The sequence below is a fragment of the Tauraco erythrolophus genome, chromosome 7, assembly GCF_009769465.1.
Source record: "Tauraco erythrolophus isolate bTauEry1 chromosome 7, bTauEry1.pri, whole genome shotgun sequence".
NCBI classification, from domain to species: domain Eukaryota; kingdom Metazoa; phylum Chordata; class Aves; order Musophagiformes; family Musophagidae; genus Tauraco; species Tauraco erythrolophus.
The window spans coordinates 21,020,778-21,047,006 of NC_141471.1; the positions used below are offsets into that span (position 1 = coordinate 21,020,778).

The window sequence follows — 26,229 nt, forward strand, 5'->3', positions numbered from 1 at the left end:
ACAATATACAAAATCCTGGGTGATTCCTGACAAAAGTGGATTAATCTGATAAAAATGAAACTGATAATTTTCATTAACATCTCAACAGTTTTCAGAGAACTAACAACAACATACACTTATAATAAAACTGTTCCTTACAATGAAAAAAAAAACACCAAAACCACACAAACCACACTAAAACGCAGAGTTGATATGGCTGGGATCGTATACACTATACCATTGGGACAAATTCTGCCTCGGGTACAGAGGACGCGATGCAAGTGCTGTATGCCGCTCTTCAGAGCAGAATCGTTTCACCCATGCCTACTCTCCACAGCCTTTATTCGATTATAATCATGTCAGTTGATTCCAGTTACACTCTTAATTTTTGTGCACATGAAATAGCAGCCATTTTGATCCACCACTGCTTTTGATACTAAGGAAAGCCCCTTTCAAATTTAAGGAACTGCTGGGTAGGTTTTTTGGGGGTGGGAGTGGTTTTGGTTTTTTAAAACAAGTTCAGCCCTAGACTGACTGAAGCTACACCTTTTGCTTTTCTGACTTCAAAATTGTACCACACAGGAGCTACCATTAACCTAAACCATTGCATGTGTTGTATTCCCAAGCATCACGCAGAACTTTCAGAAATTTTCAAAGCAGAATACACTAGATATGCCCCAGTGAAAAATTTACTACAAGATACACATTTCATAGACAAATGAGGAAAAGATACAGTTAAAGAGCTGACAAAACAATTCAGTAGGCCTAGTCAGCAACATGGGGTTAAAACAAGTAGTTCTCTGACAACTCAAGAACACGCATAAAAACAAACTGAAAGAAACAACTTGCAGTAGAATTCCTTCCAACTGCAGCTACTAAATGCAGAAAAGTACTCTTTTCAACATTTCAGGTATACACACGCCTGAAGAGAACACTGCCAATTCCAGGACACATGAATTACACTTTAATAGTCTGCTACTGTAACTATCAGAATCAACTTTTTACAATAAGCATGTGCTACAATGGAGTAAACATTTGAGAAAAGTCGGGCCAATCCTAGGCACAAATACAAACTGGTCACAGTCTTAACAGATTTGTCCCCAAGCAATACCTTTCACTTAAAAGCTCCATTATTTTACAGTAACTAGTCCTCCTTATACCGCTACATGACGTTACTGTATCTATTTTGTTGTTGTTTTCTTTTTAAAAGTTTACTAAGGAATCTCAGAAATTATTACTATAATCAACAACAGCTCTAGACATCAGAGCCGTCTCTTATATACATATTCATCACCCTGTTCGTAATCCTGAAACAACTTTCAGTCAGTTTAACTTACGATACTGCAGCTCTTGGCATTTAAATTTTCCATTTATTTGATGTGAAGTACATTTCCTTCTGATTTCAAAAAACTGACTGCAGTGATACCATCTCTGACTGAGAACAACAACAAAAAAATAATTTTACCATATGAATTGGACAGTCTTCACAGGGACAAAACCACTGCAAATACCATCAACACATACACGCCACTTATTTTTCAGTTATACTTGATTTCTGAACGACTTGAAACTCTAACATCTGAAAAGTAAAATTTTCAAGGAGGGGTAAAAAACCCTACTGCTCCTTTTATAGTTAAGCCTCTTGTTTTCTCTCCCCCACGCACACTTTTTTTATGTTCCCATGTCACCTTTAACAGATTTTATGGAGTTAAAAGACTGATTGCTATCTTGTATTTGACTTACAAGGAATGCCGTACATCTTGCAAATTGACTCCAGATGCTGAAAAATGTTCGCACTCAAGAAGATGTATATTTTAATTTAAATATATATACACAAAATAATATCAAATGAAGGGAGTTTTTAAGCCTAATTTTTAAAGGAGATCCTGTGAACTAAACAGTTGCAAGTAAGCAAACAACACCTGTATCTCACTTCAGTTTCCACGCAGCAATAGAATTTCATTTAAGTAGTATTTCCTTGATCTTCAGAAAAGGGATATACTTCTAAACCAAATATCAAGTCCTGCAACAAAGACATCTGATAGAACAGAAATCTTAATGGCTTCAGAGTGTCTCCTTGTCCCCCTGCTCTATTTTAAATTCTAATTCTTAGTTTTATAAAAAGAGCTAAAGAACTAACATAACCCAAGAACAAAACTGGAAGTTTCAGTACATTTTCTCTACCTTTTTTTTTTTTAAATATAATAATGATAACGCCACATACTTTTATTCCATGTACCTGCAAAGACAATCGACCCCTGAAAAAGCAGGCAACTTATCTTGTTCACTGTGCAACAATAATAGCAAAGCTGTCAGCTGGATCTCATCCATACGGTGTAGTTTACCCAGGTTACAAAGGCCTAAAATATGTGAGTTTTTATTGGGAATTCAAACCGAACATCAAATATATATAAGGCACTTCGTAGGCTTACAAGTCAAACATAATCTAAAAGCAAACAGTTTACAAAAGCTCATCAACTTCTTTGAAAACCTTCCCTCATCAGACAAGAAAGATTTATAGCTAGATTAGAGGAGCAGTACGTACAGCTCATCAGTCCCATTTTAGGCCCCCCAGTCCATTTTCTTCTCTGCCACTATAGATACAACTAACAAAAAGCCAATGTATTCATACAGGTGTTTATTATGTTTCAAAAAGATCCTATTTAGATGCCAATTCTGCAAATAATTCTGTATGGGCAAAAAATCTAAACCTACAGTATGTATTTTATTAATTATTAAACTTATATTTGGTAGTTTTGCAAAGCTTGAATAAAAACAACATTTCAAACAGTTTATAAATAATTACATCTTCTTGCTCAGCTGTTTAAAATCATTGCATCTTTCTCCTGAAATGAGTAACTACTAAAATCATCTTCATTTTGTTTTTAAATTGAAAGATTGGAAAGGGAACTCACAAAAATATACATTCCCTTTCCTATATTAATTTTTTTGTTTTGTTGGATATTTTTAGAATCTAAAACTTATTACAATAAGTTCATCAATTAAGCATACTATTCTCTGTTGACTATCAAAGCATAATAAATAAATAAATAACAATGTTTTTTGAAACATGACCAGAAACTAATGCCCAGAGTCACACCATAATTAGGGAATCTTGTTTCAAGTATATAATCTTCCAAATCTCCATTTTAACCTGACAGACACTTACATTCTCAGACATCAAGTAACAAGTCAGGTAAAATCTTATTTCCACATTGACCAAGGTCTTCTCCATCATAAGCACCCTAAGAAGCGTGACATGCAAACTACACCCTAGTTATTAGAACTCACCTTCCCTTGACATTTTTCACTCCAGAAAGCGTTCACATCTGTTTTCACTCAAAAAAGAAAAATCTACAATTTTTTGAGAAAGGAAAGTTTTCTTCTTTAGTTTTGTTTTGAATCAAGTTTTGTTTCAAAGCAATGCTCCAAGAGTTTCTAGTCTTGCGAGTTCACAGGGGAGCTGATTTGTGTCTAATGCACAAACCACTGCTTGCATGGAAAGTCAGACAGCCTGGAGACTTCAGAGGTGGAAAGGCTGAACATTTCTTGTTTTCAGCAGCCCATCTAATTAAGTACTATAGTTCTGTATTTTTCTGTCAACTTTTTAAAAACAGAAAATGGGGCAACTACCAGTATGCAATCACCAGCAAAAAAATCTCAACCAGGAATATTAATTCTTCCTGTATAACAATTATGATAATGCTTCTAACCATTTCTGTAAACTGAAATATTCTCAAATTAAAGATACTTCAGTCTATCAAAGAGCTTAATACTCTCTGAAAGGGACATTTTTAAACATCTTGATCATTGTATGCCTCTCTTCAACTGTCTTATATTCTTATTTTAGGAGGAAATTGATGTCAGAATTAAATATAGTACTCTGCTAGCTGCAATATCTATGGAGTAATTTCAAGTGATAGAACTTTTTTTATTCCTTCTTGAAATGAGTACCGTGTTCACATGGATGACAAGAGCCTTTTTTCCCCCTAAAGCATCTCAATATGAGATAATGTTCAGTTCTCCATCATTATTCAGAAGTTTTTCAGAACTGTCTTCAAAACACTTCTGTTATATGGTTCATTGTTCAGTGTTTTTCAAAATTTTCAAAATTTTCTTAATCAAGGAATTATTATTCATTACTTCTGAGTACATTTCTTACAGCATATATTTTTAGAAATCACCATGACCCCTCATAGCAAGCAGCAAAGTTTTCTTAATTTCTTCCCAGTCTTTGACAAAAGCATAGAACATACTGTTTTGGGAACTAATTTCTGCCCGTCTATACTGCCTGATAATTCCCTACTAACTACTGCATTTTGAAACACATTATTTGCATCATATGCCAGAGTGATGCACCATGATAATTTTTCTTTTAGAAATCAAAGAGATAATACAGCACAGAATTAGGTTCACAGATAAGAGCCAAACAAGAATCTCAGAGAGCACGTGATTTCATTCTCAGCTCTAGAACTTCCTGCACCTGCAAATCCAATAAATATGCTCAACTAAAGTATATCTTCTAGAAGACATATTACCTCAAAATTTTCAGAACCATTACTGAGAATTGTTCAACTACTACTTTCTCTCACTTGATCATGTTTTACCTTTTTTGTTAGGTTAAGGATCATTATAGTATCAGTTTTCAGTCCCCCATACAATCTCCACAGTCCAATAAACTCAGTCCTTCGGTTTTCTACAATAACATGCTTTTTCCAGTCTTTGAATCCTTCTCGTGGCTCTTTTCTTCTTTACACACAGCAAGTACCAGAACTAGACACAGTATTCAAGATGCACTCTACTGAACACAAAGCTACCTTTCCCATTGGTTTGCTGTTTATATATTCAAACCTTTTTTAACACAGCTCAGCACTGGAAACTCAGATAGAACTGATTATTCACCTTTATCCTTTTTCTTTTCAGCCCTTCCTTCCCCAGAAGGCCATCCTTATCCTGCAAGTACACATCCATCTTTCTTAGACATAATCTTTTACTTTAGCTCCACCAATACAACTCTTTGTATTGCTTTCCAAGAGATCCATTTTACCCTGTCCTCATACCCAGATTTTTTCAGAAATTGCAGAATTTTCCAGTAAATAGCATAAGGTTGATAACTGATGCACAGAGAAACAACAAAACCCCAAAGTGAACACTTTGATTTAATAATTCTCTGATCAAAATTAAATAGAGACTTATCAATTAACTATATAACGCAAAGGTTTGCCAACATCCTATCATTACAGGTCTTTATTTGAAATGCCGTGCTGTATCAACTGAAATGTAGACATGTACTATGTCACTCCTTTTATTAAAAAAAAAAAAAAAAAAAAGTCCAATAAGTTATTTTCCATAATTCACAATAACTGCCATTATTCATCACATCTTTACATCTTTTAAAATCTTTCTTTCTTGTATCAGACACATCCTAATTATATAACATTAACTATCCACCAGCCTCCTACAACTTCACAAGTTTTAAAGATTTACTGTAATTTAACATTTTAAGAATATGAAAATATGCGGTACTCATCATCAGGAAATCCTAATTTCTTACTTCCGGTTGTAGCTGCTGATAATGTCTGTTTTAGTTAAGAACATTGATAGGGGGATCCATTTCATGATAATCTCCATTTTCATAAGTTTCTACTACCTCACATCAAGTAACTGGGAATAAATCACGTATGTCTCCATGTTTCCTACACCAACAGCCATCAATTTCAACATTTTAATCTCGTATCAAACCAACAACATTTCTGTTGAGCCTCAAATATGAACAAAGAAATTCTCTGCACAAAAATTTTGCCTTCTGTGTTTTCTGCATCGTTTGCTTAGTCCTAAAAGGTCATTAATATCTATTAGTATCAATTTGTCCTTTCTGTTCTGTCTCCTCTGGAATACAAACTGGCTTTTTAACACAGCAAGATTTTTTTTCCTGCTTCAGCTTCTGGGGCACCTAGCAGACAAATGTAGTAGCACAGACTGTTTCAGAATAATTTTGTCTAAATTTTTTCTCCCAATAGATTTAGCTAGTAAGTCAAAGGTATAGAGGAGTTTAAATAGAACATCATAACGATTTAACATAAGCTCTGAGGGACTCAGTATCTCTTTAAGAATGATTTCAAGTTACACATCTACTTTGAAGCTCAGAGTTCACGATGAGTTTAACAAGATCATCTCCTTGCACAAGAGTGTAACGCTTGGTAGAGGCTTCATCACTGCTTGAATCAGATGGACTAAGCTGAAGCATTCAGTAAATTCCTATTTGACTGCACAAGGCATAAGGTCAATCCAGAGGGGCCTGTGCCAAAAAACATTAACAGTTTCTGAATCAAAGTTTGAAATGTTGGTCCATTAAAGAAAAATACTAGGTTTGGATAAGTCTCTCATTCCAAAAAACTGTCTAGTATTACCAACCAGAGCATACTGAACACTGGTCAAGAGTAGAACATATATGATGTAGAGATAAAAACATAGGAAGACATCGTAAGTTTGCCTCAACTGTAACAAAGGAATTCCAGAAGATGGGTGCAGCAAGGGTGCTGAAAGAATGGGCTATTTCAAGGCCTATATACTCAAAGCACTGCAATTCTTCCAGCAGCAAGTATCCATGCAGGACTTGAAGATAACTGTGCTACCATGAAACAGAAATTTCAGTTTACTTCTGACTCTTGATTGCTTTTCATTTTACTTTCATACATGATTCCACAGAAGTCAGAAGGTACTGTACATCACATAAAATGGTTTTCTCCCTATTGCTGTGGGACACAAGTTCTCAGAAAGTTCTTCATGCACTGGAGAGTACTCCAAACAAAGAGGAGCCAGAGCCTGCACAAACTGCTTGACAGAAAAGTACAGAATGTATGAAAAGTTATTTGCACAAACTGCTTAACAGAAAAGTACAGAATGTATGAAGAGTTATTTATCATAACTGTATTTTTTCTTCTTCCTACCACCCTAGTTTCTGCACTACTGCTGAAATAAAGTGTAAGTAAAGTAAAAGAAACATTTCATATTGGAATCTACTACTAGCAAAGGTAAGCATTGGGACAAGACGCTACTCTTTCAATCTCTGGATGAAGGTTTTCTGTTCTTTAATCATAGTTGTTGTGAAAAGAAAAAAATAAAGATCTTCAGCAAAAGGGATGACTGCTTTACAATATTTTGGACTAGATATCTTTAAGAATTATTCCCTAGAAGGATATTGAGAATGAACTTAATCACGAGAATACAACACAACTACTGTGACTTTTGAAAAATTAAGTAGCTCTATGAACTTCAATGCTGAAATCAGTCTAAAGACCAGTCTCATATTGGGGGAACCAGTATCAGCTTTATATAACTCCCACTGACAACTGACTTATGTCTTCTCAGACAACAGACTTCAGTGCTTGTGAATTCCCAGCAGAAAGGTAAGTACAGTCTGTAAATAAGCTCTCACTGGCTAAAGAAGTAGGTTTTGGGTTTTTTTTAACAGGAATTGAAAAACTAGAAAAATGTTAATTTAATATAAAAATTCCTTATGATCCTACCAGATAAACTTTATTTCCTTTTTTGAATTACTTTTCATTCCTTTGAGTACACTGTTAAAGTAATGCATAGTGTTTCCTATCAGATTATAAATACATTTCAGAAAAAATTATAAAAAGCATTAAGATTGAACATTCAAGTGCTCAAAATTTTGAAAGCATTAGATAGTTGCACAGCAACTGTAATACAACCTGAGTGTATGTATTGTAACAGCTTTTAATTACATGGCCTTGTACTATTCACAGTACTTCTCTGGTCTTATTAAGAAGGAAAACAGAAGTTCTGTAGACTGGAAAAAAGTTTGGAGACAACAAATATTTTCACAAAATGAGCTGAATGCACTTGTTCCGAATAAAAGTTTTACGGAAGACATTTAATTATGTTTAAATGCACATGATGAATCCGTGTTACCTTTTAAAATAAGCTTTCCTTCACATTTCATCTACTTTGAACATTAACTGTGAACCAGATTATCATACACCTGTGAAATAATGATTTCCGTAATTTTTATGGATCTCAACAAGTACTCTTAAGAAAATGGAAAAAGAACAGTAGCTTAAGACAGCTGCAGTTAAGAAGGTTACTTTAAAAAAAAAAGTGGAAAGTCTTGAAAAAGTGCCTCAAAAGCATTTTTTAGTATGATCTAACTTATTCCTGATTCTGCTTCTTTAAAGTAACAAGGAAATTCCAAGTAAGAGTCAGTAAAAACTTCTTGGCTTCACTTGCACTGCATTTTCTCTCACTACATTTACATGCACAAAATCTTATTTGGGGTTTTGGGTCAAATTGTATAGATTCACCTGTCAGATTTTGTTACTGGACAATACAGACACATTTCAAAGAGAAACGTCAGCATATCATACCTGAGAAAACGCATGTTTCTGACAATACTCATATGCCCTTGGTCATTGTAGCAAAGTTGTAAATGGACTGCTAAAGTCAGGAAACGCTTACGATGAAGTGAGGAAAGCAGCATGACAATCAGAGGAAAGAAGGGAAAGCAGGGAGAAGCACACATTAAAACAATATGCTCAGGCTCAAACAGAAGTCTGTGATGAATTTAGAGCTCAAGCTCAAAGGCAAAGACATCCCATTTGTTTTTGTTTCTTTGAGTTTTCAGGTTTTTGTTGAGGTGATTTTGTTTATGTATTTTGGTTGGTTGGTTTGCATTCATATTCTTTGGCACTTTCAGAAAATATCACTGGTTTAGAGAACAAGTCTAACACTGGCTAGCAAGAATCCAACTACGCTCAGCAGAGGTGAAATTATAGGCTGAATATCATGATAAAAGTAACAAAACCTACCCGATATTTCCACCCGTGTATTTCAAAGCTTTTTACAGAGAGAATTTCATATTATCACTGGCGTTTTATAGATGGAAGAGTGAGAGGTAATAAAGAGGACAAAGGAAGCAAGGATGGGCTTGGCCAGAGAAAGGCCTGTTCTAGGAGCTGACAAGACCAGAACATTCTAAGACAACTATAAGGTAGGAAACATGGGATCAAACCAGATCTTGTACTTTCATCTGTTATCCCAACTATAATATATGATCCACCTCAAAGGGTTTATAAAGGCAGGTTGGGTGGGGCTGTGAGCAACCTGGCCTAGTGGCAGGTGTCCCTGCCCATGGCAGGGGTTTGGAACTAGATGATCTTTAAGGTCCCTACCAACCCAAACCATTCTATGATTCTATGATGAAGGAACAAGAAAGTTCATACTAAAATAATCAGAACACTGATCTAAATCTGTTGGATGATCTCTGTCCATCACAGATACGAGGTTAACATCAAAAAGATGGACAGCGAACTAGGAAGTTTTGTCACATACCACTTCTCCCTATTGATTTCGATGTAGGAAAGATTTTTAATATAATTGCCACTGTTATTACCATTATTATCCATAATAAAAATAGTCTTTTGCCTATATCTAATGAAGATTTAAAACAATGTAGTTTTGAGACCAAGTTTTTAAGTATCTGCCTTGTTCTGAAACAAGTAAGAATTTTTTTGTTTCTTGAAGCATATATATTCTTTAAGTATCTCTTGCAGTGACAATACACAATATACAATTTCTATACAGTGAAAATATACAATATAAAAGCATAAAACCCTGACCACAACCAAACATTCAAGTTCTAGTTCTCTTTCCACCAAAAAAGGAAAAATTAAGAAAAAAATCCACTAAAACAACAAAAAGGACAAAATTTCAAAGTTATAAAAACGAAGTATCAGATACTTTACTTTTTTTTTTTCTTTTATCAAAACACAAAGGCCTTGAAAGAAACTTCAAAGCAACAAAGACCTTGGTAGATAACAGTATTCTGCAAGGACATTCCACACACAGGTTTACTGGGAACAGAAAGACTCTCACAGCCCCAAATGCATATAACATTTAGAATAGAGGAAGAACAAACCAGCCAATTTCAATTGCTAAAAAGCACACAAGAACATCAAAATGTCATCTGGTTGCACAGGAGTCCAGATTCAGAACATCCTTTTATGGATTATCAGTTTAGACTGATAATTCTCCATATAGACATTCTGATTTTTAATTAAGCTAAACTGGGAAAAAATAATTGAGGAACATACTCAGCACAGTCGACATGCCTGAGTACTGATTTTGTTTTCTCTGTGTAACAGAACATACAGACAATATAGTCTGTATAAACTATGACTTTAGTTAAACCTGTCATATGTAATTTCTGAAGAACCTACTTTCATGCAACTTAATTTTCCCCCTACAGCCTCAAAACCTGCATTTATATAGCATATAGGTCAAAACACAGGTCAATCTACTACAGCCACCTACAGCACAATGGCACCTATACATGGAACAAAACTTACTCTTCCAACAGTCACATTCTAATTTTTACTTTTTTTCCCAACGCTATTTTCAAGACACTTTAAATGATAATCTGTTCTTGAAAAGCATACTCAGAATTATGGCTAAAATAATAAAGACATATTTTGAGGTAATAAAACTAATTCAATAAACACCTACCTGAACCCACTGGAGATGAGCCAACACTAAGACTTTGTAAACTTCCATTCCTGAGCAAAGTCGGAGATTTCTGAAGACCAGAGCTTGTCACACTTCCTGCAGCAGATGCCACAGATGAAGTTGGGGAAGCAGAAGAAACTGAAAGATGGGAAATACTTTCTTGACTTTTATTTCCTTTGGGTCTACCAGGCCCATGTTTACTTTGCTTATTTCCTTTCCGTTTCTTCTCTGTTACAGTTTCTTCTTCTATTCCAGAAGTTTGAGCTCGTTTGTATGCTGTAGAAGTAAGGCTTGAATTACTTATGTCTCCAGGTGAGCTGTCGAAGTTTTTAGATTGGGAAACAGCTGATGATGAAGGGAGACCAATTAAGGAAGTGAAACAACTCACACCCCCCTCTTGACTCCCAGTCTCTCCTTTATGTACATCTTTGGTTGATGAAGCCTGTTGAGAATGCGTGAAACTCTCACTTCGCAGATCTGTGTCTGTAAAACTCAAAAAATCCTGGGGAGACTGAACTGAACTTCCAGAAGATGACTTTATGCTCCCAGGAGTGCCCAAAAAGCTTCCTAAAAAAGAAAAAAAAAAAAAAATTTTTTTTTTTCCTGCAGTTGATGAAAATTGATGGGAAAGATTAACATCATAGAATACACAACTCTAAAGTGCAAGGACTTTATGAAAAATGTTATCAAGAGCCAAAGAATTTATTTTTAAGATAACTCATTGCTTCTCTTGCTGTTTTTCATTCTGCTGGATCTGATTCTCAGATTCCTATCTGAGATTCATATAAGAATTTGGGGCACAAACAAGGTGAAAGTGAATAAAAGGAGAATATCAACTTTGCTGCTTAGGCAATTTTGACATCCCTCATGTTTTGAAGCTGCAACACTTGGTGCAAGTCAAAGCCGTTTATTTTAAACATACATATATATAAAAATAAGGTAGCTGATATAAACGTGCTATGTACACTATGTCCGTGATCTTCCTTACCATTCTATGTAAATCAAGGGCCTGGCACAGATCAAGGGGAACAGCAATTGCACATTGCTTACCCTGGCTGAGGAGGTGTTCCACAGAAGTGGTATTTTTCAAAAGGACACAAGAGGAAGCAGAGAAAAGAGTATAAAATTGGCATTTTAAGATTTCTTTAGCACTGTCAGAGAACCATAAATACCTTTTGTGTAATAGAATTATATTGCTTCTGTAATATATGGAACACAGTCATTTCATCACTGTGTTAGTACATGCAAGGCAGAAAATGAAGCACACTTACAAAATAAAAACATCTACTTTCACTGAAATCCAGTAATTTTATATGGGCGGGTGTACCTGAGTACTGTTTTGTGAAACTCAGACTGATGACAACTATCCTGTCAAGAAAATACTCTTAAACACGACATTAGGTATAAAAGAAAAAATCCTTTAAAGTTTACTGTTGTATCATTAATACTCCAAAACAGTATTAAGAATTCCATTTAAAATATAATTTACATTAATACAGTAATTTAAAAATCATTAAAATGTTGTTTTGTATTTTAAATGTTACATCAACTTCACTTAACGCAGCTTTAAGGAAACACATGCACATAACAAAGATCTATCTTGCCATCTGCAGTAAGCAAGATTTGCCCTTAAACACAGGATTCATGAAAGGAAAAAAAAACCTTTTTCAACTAAAAAAGCCTGAAATATTGAAAGAGTTCGAGACAAATTTAAAAGCGATGAATGCATAAAATAAACTTAAAGCGCAACATCACAAAGCAGAAAGGACAGTCAGCTACTACAATGCCACAGTAAAAATTATGGAAAAACAATTACTTTATAGGAGGTCTAGTTTGTTATGTTTCAAAATAACATGTTTTACTAGTTAGATAAAAAAAAAATTAAGTATTTTTTAATTATTTTTCTCAACTCTGACGAAGATGCCATAAAAAAATTTGCTTTTTACAAGTGTCAAAAGTGTGTTTAGTGGGTTTTCGCATGTTCAAAACATTACACTTCTATTACATAAGGTAAAAAAACTATATATACTTGTCACATAATCATCATCTGTTTATGTATTTCAATGACAAAAAATAAAAGTAAAAAGGTCTTTCACTTTGAAGAAAATGATACATTTCAAATGCCTGCATCCTGAAAAATTATTTAGAGGCCACCATATCTTATATATTAGGTAGTCCAGTTTTGTTCTACTATGCTTTAACCAAAAAACATTAGTATTATTCCCTTAAAGAGCTAAGACAGACCCCTAGACTCAAATTCATATGTTAAATTTTAGCCCAGACTAACTTTTCAGCATATAAACAAACTTCTGGTTTTAGTGGTTTTGTTTAGACCTTAACAGTCTAAACAAAACTGTCAGTTTTGCCCTTTAAAGATGCATGACCACTTTCTTCATGTAAATACGTTTTTTCCCCTGAAAAAAAGTTATTTTTTCCCCAAAGCGAAACAACATTCTCATTATTGAGGATAAAGGATGAACTACTTTTCGAGTTCTCAATACGTAACATTTCTAATTCATGTCAAAGCAGAAGTCGTGTTACAGCGTTAACAATTAATACCTTGCTGAAAAGGGCTAGCCGCAGTCACAGTTGTTCCTGGATTTCTTCCAGCACCAGGCTTTCTTCCCCTCTGACCTGAGCTGTGACCTGCAGATTTCTTCCCTTTGCTCTCTGACCCTCTAGCCTCTGAAGAATCTTTTCCACTTGAAACATGTGTAGAAACTTCTTGGAAATTTGCATTTGTAAATCGAGCTGTGGTATCTTCCAACCGCTTCAAGGAGCCTGACATGGAGTTGTTGCTAGTGCTTGTGTATGTCTATCATTTTGATAAGACAAAAGAAATAAGAGAAAAGAAACCGGTCACACAAAAAAATGTAACAAAAGAACTGGTTAAAGAACCCTTTCTTTCAAATAGAAGTGTTCAAATACTAAGGTAACTAGCAACAGCAAGAGTTACATAAACTGAATTGTTAAGATTTTCAGCAAACAACTGAAGTGCATAAAATGTCATTTTGTGAAAAAATGCTCATAAATAATGCCAGCTTTGGTTGAAATTTTTACTTCACTGAGGTCAATAGATTAATTTCAAATCTATGGTTACACAGTCTTTACATTCAATTCAAATAGATATTGTTATTTTACTGCTTAAAACTAAAAATTAAAAACAAAAAAATGAGACTTTACATGTTTTTTTCTGAAAATACAATTTTTATGCAGTTTGTTTTGTCAAACTGGAAATGTTGTTCCATCAGCAGTGGAACTGATGCAAAGGCTCCAGAACCCAAGAACTTGCATATTTAAGACTTTATCATCTCAACACCAAACTAAAATCAACTCCAGGAAGCCCAGCTGCCCCTTATGTCTTCACTTCTCACCCTCACACTAGGATTCCCTGCCATCTGAACCGGCCCATTCAGCCAGTTCCTCAAGTATCACGAAGTAAAGAAGATACATGACATCTAGTTGGCCAAGAGACATGCAGGAATGACTGGCAACCTACTACAAACCTGCTACCTGACAGGAAGGAAAAAGCTAACACGCTCTTGAGCTCCCAAAACAGATTTCTTCCTCAACTCCCACCCATCCCCAAGAATTTTGCCCCTTCTACACCTATAAACTCTTCATAGGGCTTTCAAAAATTGTATCTTTAGGTCCATTATTCTTCTGTTAAATTTTGTCAGAATTATTCATATTGGTGAACAACAGTCAAAATAGCTTCACGGAAAGTAATTAGGTAGGCAAGGAAATTGTGTGCACAGCATTAGGAAACCACACAAAGGAATATAATTGTTTTCATAACAAAAAAAAAATTGAGTTGTAATACTAGTTTAATATCAGCAGAAAAAAAATTAAAGCAAAACTAGGACAAGGAAATTTCACTGTTTAAACTCAAACCAAACAGTAAAGTAGCCTTTTGACTAAAGCTTCTTCAACAAAAGAATATGGATCAAATCTAGAAGCTACTTATCTGTTCAAAACAAGCTTAGTTTGCTTTACAGTTTGTCAGAGAAAAGAGTTTAAAATAGTATCTCAATTGATCTCCTTTGGTCTTTAGACCAAAGTTGATCTCTGTGTGGTCTTTAGACCACACAAATATGTGACTCTTAAAATTGAATATATACACACATTTTCTGTCCCCTGACTGGGATGCTTGCTGAATTTAGGCCTACAGCAGAACATTTCATCATGTTTACATACAGCTTTCTATAGCTGATAGAAAAAAAGTTTTCCATATTTCTACTAAAACAGTTAAGACATTTACACAGAACTTACTTTTCAGTTGCAAATGCCATAAGACAACTAAATATGCAAGCTTTCAGGAAGATGAAAATTTCAATGTACTTGCATACTACCCTGTATGTATTATTATGAACTGCAACAAAAATATATTATGGGTTTTATGAATAACAGTAAACAAAAAGGAGTCTGTTTAATTACAACATTAAAAATAAATTTACCTCAAATTCATATTACTATGTTGGTAACTGTTTCTAACGAAGATAGAGTTAATTCTAAGGTACGTTTAGTAGTCAACTTTTTGAACTATTACAAAATCCCAAGTATACTCAATTTTCCTGAAACTGATGTGTCACTTGACCTGAGTTAAGAAGCAGTGGTTCAAATTTGAGTCATTTGAACAAAGAGTTTACAGACATGCAATAACATAAACCAAGAAGTCAGTTTTTTTCTAGGATCCAGGATTTCTCCTTTTATCCAATTCCTTCCTTTCCTGATTCTTATCTCCTATCCACTCAGTTGAATATTAATTGCAAGGATAATTCTCTTTAGGTATCAACAATCACAGTTTGACGTTATCTAGTACCTCTTCTTCATTACTGCAGGAATTTTTTTAAAATTTATTTATTTATTTTAAAAAGAAATAAAGAGTTTAATGTAGCTCTACAGACTGGACAGGGCTAGGCAATGACAAGCAGACACTAATTTGCATATCCTGTGCCAAGATTTGGTTTGACTGCAAGCCTGGATCCTGCTTTTAGCAGATTTTGGAGAACATGCATGCACATTGCAGTTCTGCTTTTGAAAATTTTGCTCCAACAGGTATTTTTGTTTTGGAAGGTGCTGTAAAGTCTAAGTAAGCAGATAGAATTCAGAATCTTGAACACTAACATGATGCAATATACCCTAAGCAAATTAAAATTGGTATCATTCTGGTCAGTATTGTTTTCTTCCCCCCACAGCTTACATTCCTTACTTTAAGGAGTTAATCACAATGAAGTGCCCTAAACCAGATACACATACATCAATGCTTTGACAATCCACAAGATATACACTAGGATCTAAGGTAAAACTGCAGCACAAACTTTAGATTACTAAGCTAATTGATTCGTACAATAACATACCCACCACTACTTTTCTAAAACACTAAGTTCTAAAAGACAAATGCCTGACAGAAATGTCTAAGAAAAAACCTGAATGTGCCATGGCAAAGTTATATTGTTTGTTTGCTTGGGGCTTTTTTGAGGTCAGGAAAGCAACAGTGGCAGGGAGCAAGGATCTGAGGATAGAGGCAGAACACTTTTGGCCATTTACTGGCTTCAGCCTCTGCTGCCCTCCTCCAAGCTTACAATCCTTTCCCCTCCCAGCACATGCTTTTTAAATGTAATACACTACTCCGAGCTCCTCCCTTCACTACTCACACTGCAATCAGTCATTTTCCTTCATTTCAGTACAGATGTCCCTGAAAAAAAGAGATTCCCTGATGCCTGTCACCCAACTCCATTTCTTAGTCAAGTCTTCCCAAATAAACTATTTCATGAACGTTAATTCTGTTCTCAAAAATCAATCAGTATTTGCTAGTGCAATTATCAAGCTAACTCTGTGTGTATCAGGGTTCCTTTATGCTTCCCATTAGCCAGTTTGCATTTTTTTTTCCCCAAAAAGCACACTTTCACATTGCCAACTTGGTGCACAGAATGCTACTGTCATTTTTATGCCCTCTATGTATTACTTTGTGCACTCTGAAGAGTTATACCAACCATCTGTAGCAAGTCTTAAAACTTCTGGGAAAGCTTCAGATGTAATAATCATTCTTGCTATACATAGTACGTCCCAAGGTTTGAGAAGCTTTTAGCTTTAATATAGATGTATAGGGTGGTACTCTGGCACAGAGAAGAGAGGGACCACAGCAGGTAATAATCCACAAAAATGCCAGATGGTAAAAGCACGTTCCAAGCCAAAACCAACCAACCAAAAAAACAAAACCACACCACAGGAACGCACACATACATCCCATAGCCCATGCACCACACTGCTGTAGGATAGTGATGTTCAGTCATATCGAATAGATTTCCCTACTCTCTTCTGTATCCCACTGCAGTCGGATCTGACCACCTCCCTTGACAACCAGGTTGGGCTGACAGCGTGGACTGATGAGTGCTATCATGGTCATCTCTACTATTACAGATACATTTCAGTCAGCAGCTGTACTTTCTGTTTGCAGTAACTTTTATGTAGTTACTGCCTATAATGTGAATACAGATATGCTGTCTTTTGTGTCTTTGTGTACATCAATGTTTTGGAGTTTTAATTAACAACGCTTCCCCTCCCAAAAAAAAAGACTGTATTTTTCTCAATCTGTTAAACCATACACATTTTTAAACTCTCGATACAAGCCAAAGCACAAAATCTGAGACAGAAGCTTTTATCAAAACAAAATAAAGGGCTGATGGCTCTTCTGAACTAAGAAGGGCAGAAGAAAACCTTATGTGAAGAGGCAGCAAGAAAATTCAAATTCCTCAGTTACTCTAGACCTTCTTAGAGCATTCTGTATCTATGCCCATAAGAAAAGCAAAAAATTTGTTAGTACATTAATCAAAGAGGAGTTAAGAATTTCTTACTTCAAGCTTTTTTAAACTTAACTGATCCAGACTAAGCAGTGTTTGCTGAGACACTACAGGGATGCACAAAAACTTCTGTCAAATGGCACGCTCATATCCCAATGCAGCACTTGGACTGGAAACTCGGTAAAATTTCTTGGAATTAAATTTTACAGAACAAACAGGTAATCCAAGTATACTAACTCACATAATGTAAATTCACAGCTTATTCTGCAGCCTTTCATGAATCCATCTTAAGAAACCACTCATCCAAATAAGAACATGCTTTAAAGCATCACCTGCATAAACGGTCATTATCACCGTAACACAAAGGATTTAACTTCTTTAAAAAGGACAAAATTCATTTCAAATTTCAATTCCCCCCACAGGAACAATGTGGTAGCAGAAGTGATTATATACCATGATAAAATAACATATTCACTGCAAAGACAGACTGCTGTGAAAAAGACATCACATCCAAATCAATTCTGACAACTCTATGCAAAAGGATACAAAAAAGTAACATATTAATACAATATTCTGAACCAAATATTTATCTCAGAAGAAAACAAAGCTTGTTTTATTATCAAAATTTAAAATTTTTGAGGAACACACTATGAATTTATAACCTGGAAAAGCAAATGCATGTAAATGGTGTCAAAAGGACTTAGGAAAAAAAATTAAAAGAAGGTAACTGAAGGGACTAGCCACAAGAAGTCACTTCCAAATATCCAGCAGATACGTTTTAAAAAAAACATAATCACACTAAGTAATGTCATTAAAAAGCTGAACGCAAGTTTTCCTGGCAATGTGAAGCATTATACAAAGAAGGCAGAAAACAAACCAGATAGCTTAGGTAGAGAAAAAAAAACACAGGACGCAAAAGGTTAAAAAAAGAAAACTAAAATGACACGTCTTGATATTTAAATTTCACAATGAATACTTCTGGTTCAGTTTAATTCAGTTTTAAGTTCTAGAATTATAGAGAGTTTCTGTTCTCTTTAGTATTTGCTCTAGCTCTACCTTGCTACTAATCATAGGAGTTGCAACATTTTTTTTTAATGTTATCTATTCAATGACTTTTAAGACTATAAAGAGGTAAGGATTAGGTATTCAAAAGAATGTAAAAATATTTAAAACATTCCTATTATAAATCCTATAGACTTAACTACAAAAATATCTTCGACTTGCTATACATATATACATAGTACAATCTCCATGAACAATACAGCCAACAACTCAGCAAGATTTTAACTCTTTACTTGGACTAAACAGAGGTCTGCTAAAAATGGGATTTACTCATGTTCACCTTACTGAAGTGTACACCATTGAGTCATAAGCCTTGTAACTAGGAAAAGACTAGGGAGAACAAAGTAACTAGAGATTAGCAGAAAAACAGAATCCAGCTGTGTCTTCAGCATTAAAGGCATATCCTAATAGGTGGAACTCAAAATAACCAATATTTCAATATATTTTCTTTAATTTTTACACAAATATACAGTAGTATCAATTTTTGTTTAAACTTTCGATGATGATTAGATAATCATAATACAAAACAGATGTAATTCAAGAAACATAACATCATACATAACACAAAACCTAAACAAAAATTGCAGAGTTTAAAGGACATTGCAACAGACATTAAAAGAAGCCTCCTTTACAGGCTGAATTTCACGAGTTGTCTCAGACTCAAGAGGAATATGTTCAGGACAAATTAATAAAATGAAATAACAAATCATATGGACCAGTCAGTAATATTCAAAAAGAGTTCTACAACTTCATTTCAATAAAAACTGTTACACTCACTGATTGCAATGTCTAATCACGCTTAAATAAAAACAGCAAAGCCAGAAATTGACTCTTATCTTTTCTTTTTTTCTTTTTTTTTCCTTTTTTATTTTTTAAATAAAGAGTTATTGGGAGTTTCAGAAAACCACTGACTAATAAGTCTCACTCAACACAATAGTGTCCAAACAGAATACAGCAGAACCAGAACCAAGACTAATTTATCAGAAGCATGAGTCACAAATAATGGAATGTTAACAGGTACACATCCTCAAGTTAATAACCCTACCCTTGAGAATAAAGAAATATCCAAAGTATACTAAAGAACTAACTTTCTTAGTGATGATTCTTGAAGTTGATACCACTAGTCAAGGGAATACTTCCAGGGACTAGAGAAAGTTTGTTTTACCCTATCCTGACAAGGTCTTGGTGTACCATATGCAAGTAGACACATTTGTCGAATATTCCATCTTGGCAACCAAACTACATACAGATGCTTCAGCATCTTTGCTAAAAAACAGTGCTCTACATACTGATGGCTGATTAATTCACACCAGGATTCCCCGACACAGACGTCAAACATGCCTGCATGAACAGGACAAATGTTTTACAACTTCCAAGTCTTGTTTTGGTGAATAGTGAAAGTGATTCTTGTAGAGTACAATGAGAATTGTCATTATTTAACCCTCTACGTTGTCCCCTGAGTTAGGTATTTGCTAGCATATTAACAGCTGAAGGAAAGACCACAGAATCTAATGGAGCAGACTGCTAAAAAGGCAACAGGATATTACAAGTGTATGAACCATGAGCTGTAATTTCATAATTATCAACTTAAATGCTTACACGTTCAGTGACAGCTCAGCGCACACAAGTGAATTTCAAAGGAAAGATTTTCTAAAACTTCTCAAGTTATTAAACATAAATCAATGAAGTAAAACTTACTGGAGCTTCAGCAGCACCTGACTGGGGTCATTAAATCACTCAATATTCTATTACAAAAATCTAAGCCTTTATTTATATCATAAACCTCAAAGTATTTCAGGATTTTAAACTATAGGAAAAAATACCAAGTGTGCTTGATAAATATAGAATCTATGCCATTATGATGCTCTTGTATATACACTGGAATGATTACATCATGAAATTTCAACATAAGTAACTGAAGTGAAAGAGGAGGAAAAACACATTGACTTACTTTCTCCGTAGTTACAGTAAGAGATGGAACCAGGGATGGCGAGGACTCTGACTGCTTCTTATATTTTTGCTTGTGTTTGTCTTTCTCTTTATATTTCTAGAAGTTACAAAAGAGAACATAACCTAAGTTCAGCTTCATCTTTTATGTAGCATCAAGTGTCATCAAAATTTAAGACACATTATAATAATGCCCTGTGCTATTTTAATGGAAACAACATTAATGTTTGGAAATTTGTATAATATAGTTTTAAAAAAGCAAATCAAGTATTTATATTTGCTTTCAAAACACACAAACTTAAATTCTTCAATTACAGCCCGCATTTATGAATCCACTGTTGTTAATATTACCCATCTTCCCAATAATCAATTAATCAACAAAAGAAACTGGATTAAAACCAGACATGGCTTCTGCTTCAGAGGTCTTTCTGTATGTCTCACCAAAGACTTCTATCCTCCCGCCTTTCTGCACCTGCGTAGCATTTTTGTTGTGATATTACTGTAAACGAATGCAAGGTTTCAGCTTGGGCTCCCCCACTGACATCTCCATGCATAAGAATGTGAAATTTGATTTAGATTTCATTTGCAAAAAGGTGCATGCAGTTTACATTCTAAATAAGTATCTTCCATGTTAAACTGAACAAAATATCAAAAGCTATACAAATCAAGCATGCTTTCTAAAGAGGTTGAGAATTAATTTTTTTAAAACACAACATGAAGCATTGGCAGCATGAATGAAACTGTGCAAACAGAGATAAAATAATTTCTTAACCCAGAGCCTTTAGAATATAGAAGTCCTCCATACTGATAGAAATCAATTCTTAAGACAATTACAGAATCAGACCCAATTGTATTTGTTTAAATAATTCAGACAAACACAAAAAAACAACAACGAGACTGACAAAATTAACAATTCAACTTAGAATACAGAAGGAGTTCAATACTTTTATCAATTTAATCAAAAACTAGTCTAGAGGGTCACTATGATTCCTTAGCATCATAATATGGTTTATTGAGACAGCCAACGTCAGAAGATGCAAAGAAAATGCGGCTGTGAGAGAAAGTTACTTGTAAGCTACTGGCACTCAAGTATTCTGCTCCTTTAACTATGCATTTACACAATTTTTGTGTACTCACGCAAAACTCAGCACAACAGTATAATCTTATGTCTATTTGTTCAGAATGAGTGCTTCAACAGAAAGCTACCAAAAAATGCATACAGATGGATTGACACAAGGGGCTTAAAACTCCCATCGAGGAGCTTGAAAAGATGACGAAGACAACTTAAAATTTCTAAGTCTGAATCACCATACAAAAACCCTGCAACTGTTTTGAATCTTAAAAATAATCCATGCTGATCTTTCTCTTTCAAAACAATTATCTAGACCCTCAAAAGAAAACATAATTTGTTCATCAGTGACTGCACAGCCACTCTCACCAAGCACCAGGACAAGATGCAATATGTGCATTCTCTATTCAGGTATCACCAAGTATCAGCTTTCTATTTCAGCCACTATGGAAGAAATATCAGAAACTTATTTCATGGAATCAGTCAGATAATAAGAGAATGGGTTCTCAAATTCTCTAATAAAGTCAAATCAGTTAATTGACAATCTAGATGCAAAGCTAAAAGCAAAACACATTTACCTCTACCTTTATGAACTATAAATACCAGCTGACTTAGAGATCACCTTGTCTCTAACAACCCTAAATCTGCTTAACTAAAATTATAACCTAATTTTGCCAGGAAAGAAACATGGTTTAGCCAAGAAAATTCATAAATAAAGTACCAAAGCTATCTTCACCAAAATATCACGCAAAAACATACTTGCTAGAATACAATATGTAAAGTCCTTTTGATTCTTGTACACTTCTTAAAATGAAGCTCCAAGAGAACTCTTTAAAAGGCTGATGGGATTTCAAGGTTTGGTTTTTTCATATACTTAAGTGAACTTGTGGGAGTTTTTTCCCAGTGTGCCTTTGGATAGAAATATGGAGTTTTCCCTTTCATAACAAAGGGTACAGGTGTCAATTACAATAATGTACACCATAAGGTAGGATTTCAGTTGTATCAAACCTAATATAGGCTTGCTGAATGAGTTTTAGATCGGGGAGTCTGTTTTTGTTTTCTTTGGGGTTTTTTTTTTGGAAGGGAGGTTGGTTTGTTTGGATCTTTTTAGACCTGGAAAATACATATTCGAAAGAAAGAAAAAAAAAAACCACACACAACCATGGAGAGGAGGGATTCAAACTCACTGCACAGTCATTTCAATAATTTCTTAAATATAGCAGTCCCAAAAGTGCTACTCATACTGCCAGAAAACAAGCAGAGAAAACAGAGGCATCTACACCAAGACTGCCACATTATCCATCAAATCTGTTGATCCAAAAGCTTTTCACCAGTGCTAGTCACCAGCTTACTATATCATCAGTGTACATGCTTAGACAAACTTGAGTAACAATCTCACTGATCCTCAAACAAGCCTCAAGAAGGAAGCTATGAAATGGAAATCTGCCTGAGCTTTTTTAGCTTTCATCATTTTACTAGGAAGTTCAAATCACCCTCAGGAAATTTTTTAATTTATAATTTTGGAGCCAAGAGGCAATGACTTTAATACGCTTTAAGATATACGCTTCACAGCAATATCAGTAAACAATAGGAAACATTTAAATGAAAACGTTTTATGATCTCTTCTGTTGACTTCCAAGTGTTCTTTTACTTCCAGTGTTAATTTTATCTGAAAGGCAAAGAAACACAGAATTCTGATCAAAGGAACAGTCAGGAGGACATCAGATTACATTCTGTAATGTACTGAAATGACTTTCATAGTAGTCTCAACAGAAAATGATGGGTCAAGAAAGAGGGATACAAAAACATGAGGAAGGGAGGAGGCATAAAGGACTAAGAGCCTGGAAAGAATACACTTTAAGTCCTGTAAAGTGAAGCATCAGCAACTATACCAAATTCCTCTCCTAGATCCAAAACATCCACACAAAGTTTGCCAGGACAGCTTACCAAGGTTATAGCTTACCACTCAAGGCCATTGAAGAGTAACCCGAAGTCCTTTTGCATACAACGATCTACTTCACAGGAGGTTTCCTGTGCTTAACTCTACATTCCCTCCTCCCTTTAGGTTCTCTCTCCTCTAACAATTTCTCCTCTTTTTTTTTTCTTTTTCTTTTCTTTTTTCCTCCTAAGGAAAGTTCAGAAGTCCTACTTCTGAATGTGAATTGACTCCAGATGCAAATAACATCAAAGAAGTGGAGAACATTTCGCTGCAGAAAAACTTTTGAAAGGAATGCTCAGGTTTTACACTGATAAGAATAAAAATTTCAACAACAACCTGCTGAGATGAAGAGACTTAGCTCCCACAAAATGACTCCTTGCACTCCTCTCTCCATAAGGACGCATACAAAGCATAATAAGAGTTCCAAAACATGCATTTTTGGATCCAGAAAAGGAGTAACCGAGGGACATTAATTCCCACAATATTTCACAAGTATGACAAAGGACACACAAATTAGCCATCTTCTCTGCTGCCAGAAAAAGAACAAACAGTTAGCCCTTCAAGACAACTCACAGCACGCTTCACTTTAGTAAGACCTCCTCTGATCAGCCACAGCTCCCAAAAAAAAACACCCAAAGCACTTAGCAGCAGCTCAGTAAGATAAAACATCCATCCAGAAAGCCTCATGGAAACCCATCATTCTAGGGAAGGTAATAATATCAAATGTCTGACCTTTTACAAGCTTTACTGTAAGGTAAAAAAGGGCAAAAAATTACTGAAAATAACATTGCTAGTAAGTGAAAGCCAAGGGAGCCCTGAGGGCAGGCAAAACCCATGTATCCCATTTATGTACTCACACTTAAATTTTTTAAAGAATTCACAGGCATGAGTTCAGATGTTCCAAACACCTGCATTTTAAGATAGTTGCAGGGCACTGTAGCTCTGAGATCCCCAACATGCGAAGGACATGGACCTGTTGAAGCAGGTCCAGCAGAGGGCCACGAAGATGATCCGAGGGCTGGAACACCTCTCCTATGAAGACAAGCTGAGAGAGTTGGGGCTGTTCAGCCTGGAGAAGAGAAGGCTCTGGGGAGACCTTATTGCAGCCTTCCAGTACCTAAAGGGAGCAACGGCTTTAAACTGAAAGAGGGTAGATTTAGATTAGATCTAAGGAAGAAATTTTTAACAATGAGGGTGGTGAAACACTGGAACAGGTTGTCCAGAGAAGTTGTGGCTGCCCCATCCCTGGAAGTATCCAAGTATCCAATACAAAATTACAAGGCCAACTACAAAATTTGCAAAGGAAACGTCAGTCTTGGTTCACAAATAGGGTAGCTCAACAGACCAGATTCAGGCAACTCCTTAAACCTTTCTCACTGTATGAAAAATAAGGCGCGATTGCCATTGTAAGCAGCTGTAACATTATTCATCCTAGAACCTGAAGAGCCCTGATTTATGATGTAGCTAAATACCAACACAAAATACCTAGAGTGTATGTGTCACGATTAATCAGAAAGCTTTATTTATCACTGGGGATCTCACTTTTGGGTTTTGTTTCTTATCTAAAAAATTATGTAATACTTTCTTAATTCCAATAGCTACATGCTGCAAGATAAGAAAACAAATATGGTGCAAGACTTCTGGAATTTCATAGCACTTTCTGTACGTTGTCCTCTTGTGGAGTGGGGAATAGGGGGGTGAAAAAGGGGATAAAAAGGAAGCACATTTTGATTGCTTCTATTTCTTCCACAAAGGTTCAATCTACAAAATTATTACGCAATATGATTTCACAAACACAGTTTGGTTCCAACTCTTTGGGGTTTTTAGCTCATTTACATGCTGGATCACTCTGAAGATCAACACTTGCTCATTCATTTTCTTTAATGTATTTTCAGAGGATACATTTTTCAGACTACTGATTGAAAATATCGTCTCACTGAAATATAAAATGAAGGACACAGATACAATTTTATCTTAGCTCTCATCTGTTACCAATAGAATAAATGTTATCAAATCCGTCTTTCCACAGTTTGGACCTCAATGTCTGGGAAGACTGAATAATGCAAGTGAATAATAACTTTTCCAGTACACATGGAATGGATGAGTGCAGCTTTCCTCTAATGGCATTATTAATTCATAAAATTTCCACATGGAAGTATCATTTAACTTGTTGAAGGTATTTATACTTATGTGCAATTCATTTTTGTCTCAGGAATGCACAGCCTTCTCCAAAGAAGTTTCCACAGTACTTCATTTCATTAAATTATGTTCTGAAGTTTGGCATTTAACAGTTCACTACTACAAAGGGGAAGGAAAAAAAAGGAAAAAAAAAAAAAAAAGAAAGAAAAAAGGCTTCCTGACCCGTCTCTCACCTTTCCCACACTGCTAAGCTTGTCAGACCTTCTGCATGCCAATTCAAACTGCTAAAACAGCAGCAACAAAAATTACATTAAAAATGGTTTTCTGCTGGTTTAGTGAGCTAGGTTAGTTCAGTGAAAGAGCATGAGAGATGGACAGTAACAGGGACAAGAAGAGATAGATGCGGAAAAGAGGAGAAAGAGCTCACCTGCCCAGGGAAGAGGAGACTAACTTTTATTTTGGAAGAATTAAAACACATCCACACTATCAGCAAGCACTAGTGCTCGACCGTTCAAACAAAACTACTTGGGTTGACCTTGAAGTATTCCATTTTTATACCCTTCTCTATTACAAGAATCTTAACACCCGTAGTACCTTCGGTTGTCCTAAGCTTTCAAACCTTAACAACATTTTCAAATCTAATTTCCTTACTGATTCTTGTAAGCAAAATCATCTGAATGTCTAAATCACCAATTTTTCAGTCGTTGTTTTTGACTCCCTGAAATAATTTCAATGTATCAAAATGTTCTATTAGCACAGAATAC

General features: G+C 35.1%; 1 protein-coding gene across 6 annotated transcripts in view; it reads right to left on the reverse strand.

The window, feature by feature from the left end:
* The window catches only part of MLLT10 (MLLT10 histone lysine methyltransferase DOT1L cofactor), a 131,746-nt gene that overhangs the window by 53,745 nt on the left and 51,772 nt on the right, over positions 1 to 26,229 (reverse strand). For 5 of the 6 annotated variants that reach the window (XM_086614921.1, XM_086614923.1, XM_086614925.1 and 2 more), the window contains 3 exons: positions 20,323 to 20,418; positions 13,066 to 13,321; positions 10,507 to 11,073 (listed from right to left, as the gene is read on the reverse strand). In XM_086614921.1, coding sequence (XP_086471047.1) covers positions 10,507 to 11,073; positions 13,066 to 13,321; positions 20,323 to 20,418 — 919 coding nt within the window. Of the gene's footprint in view, positions 1 to 3,594; positions 3,621 to 4,234; positions 4,254 to 10,506; positions 11,074 to 13,065; positions 13,322 to 20,322; positions 20,419 to 26,229 lie in introns of all 6 variants that reach the window. The other variant, XM_086614924.1, reaches the window with a different exon arrangement.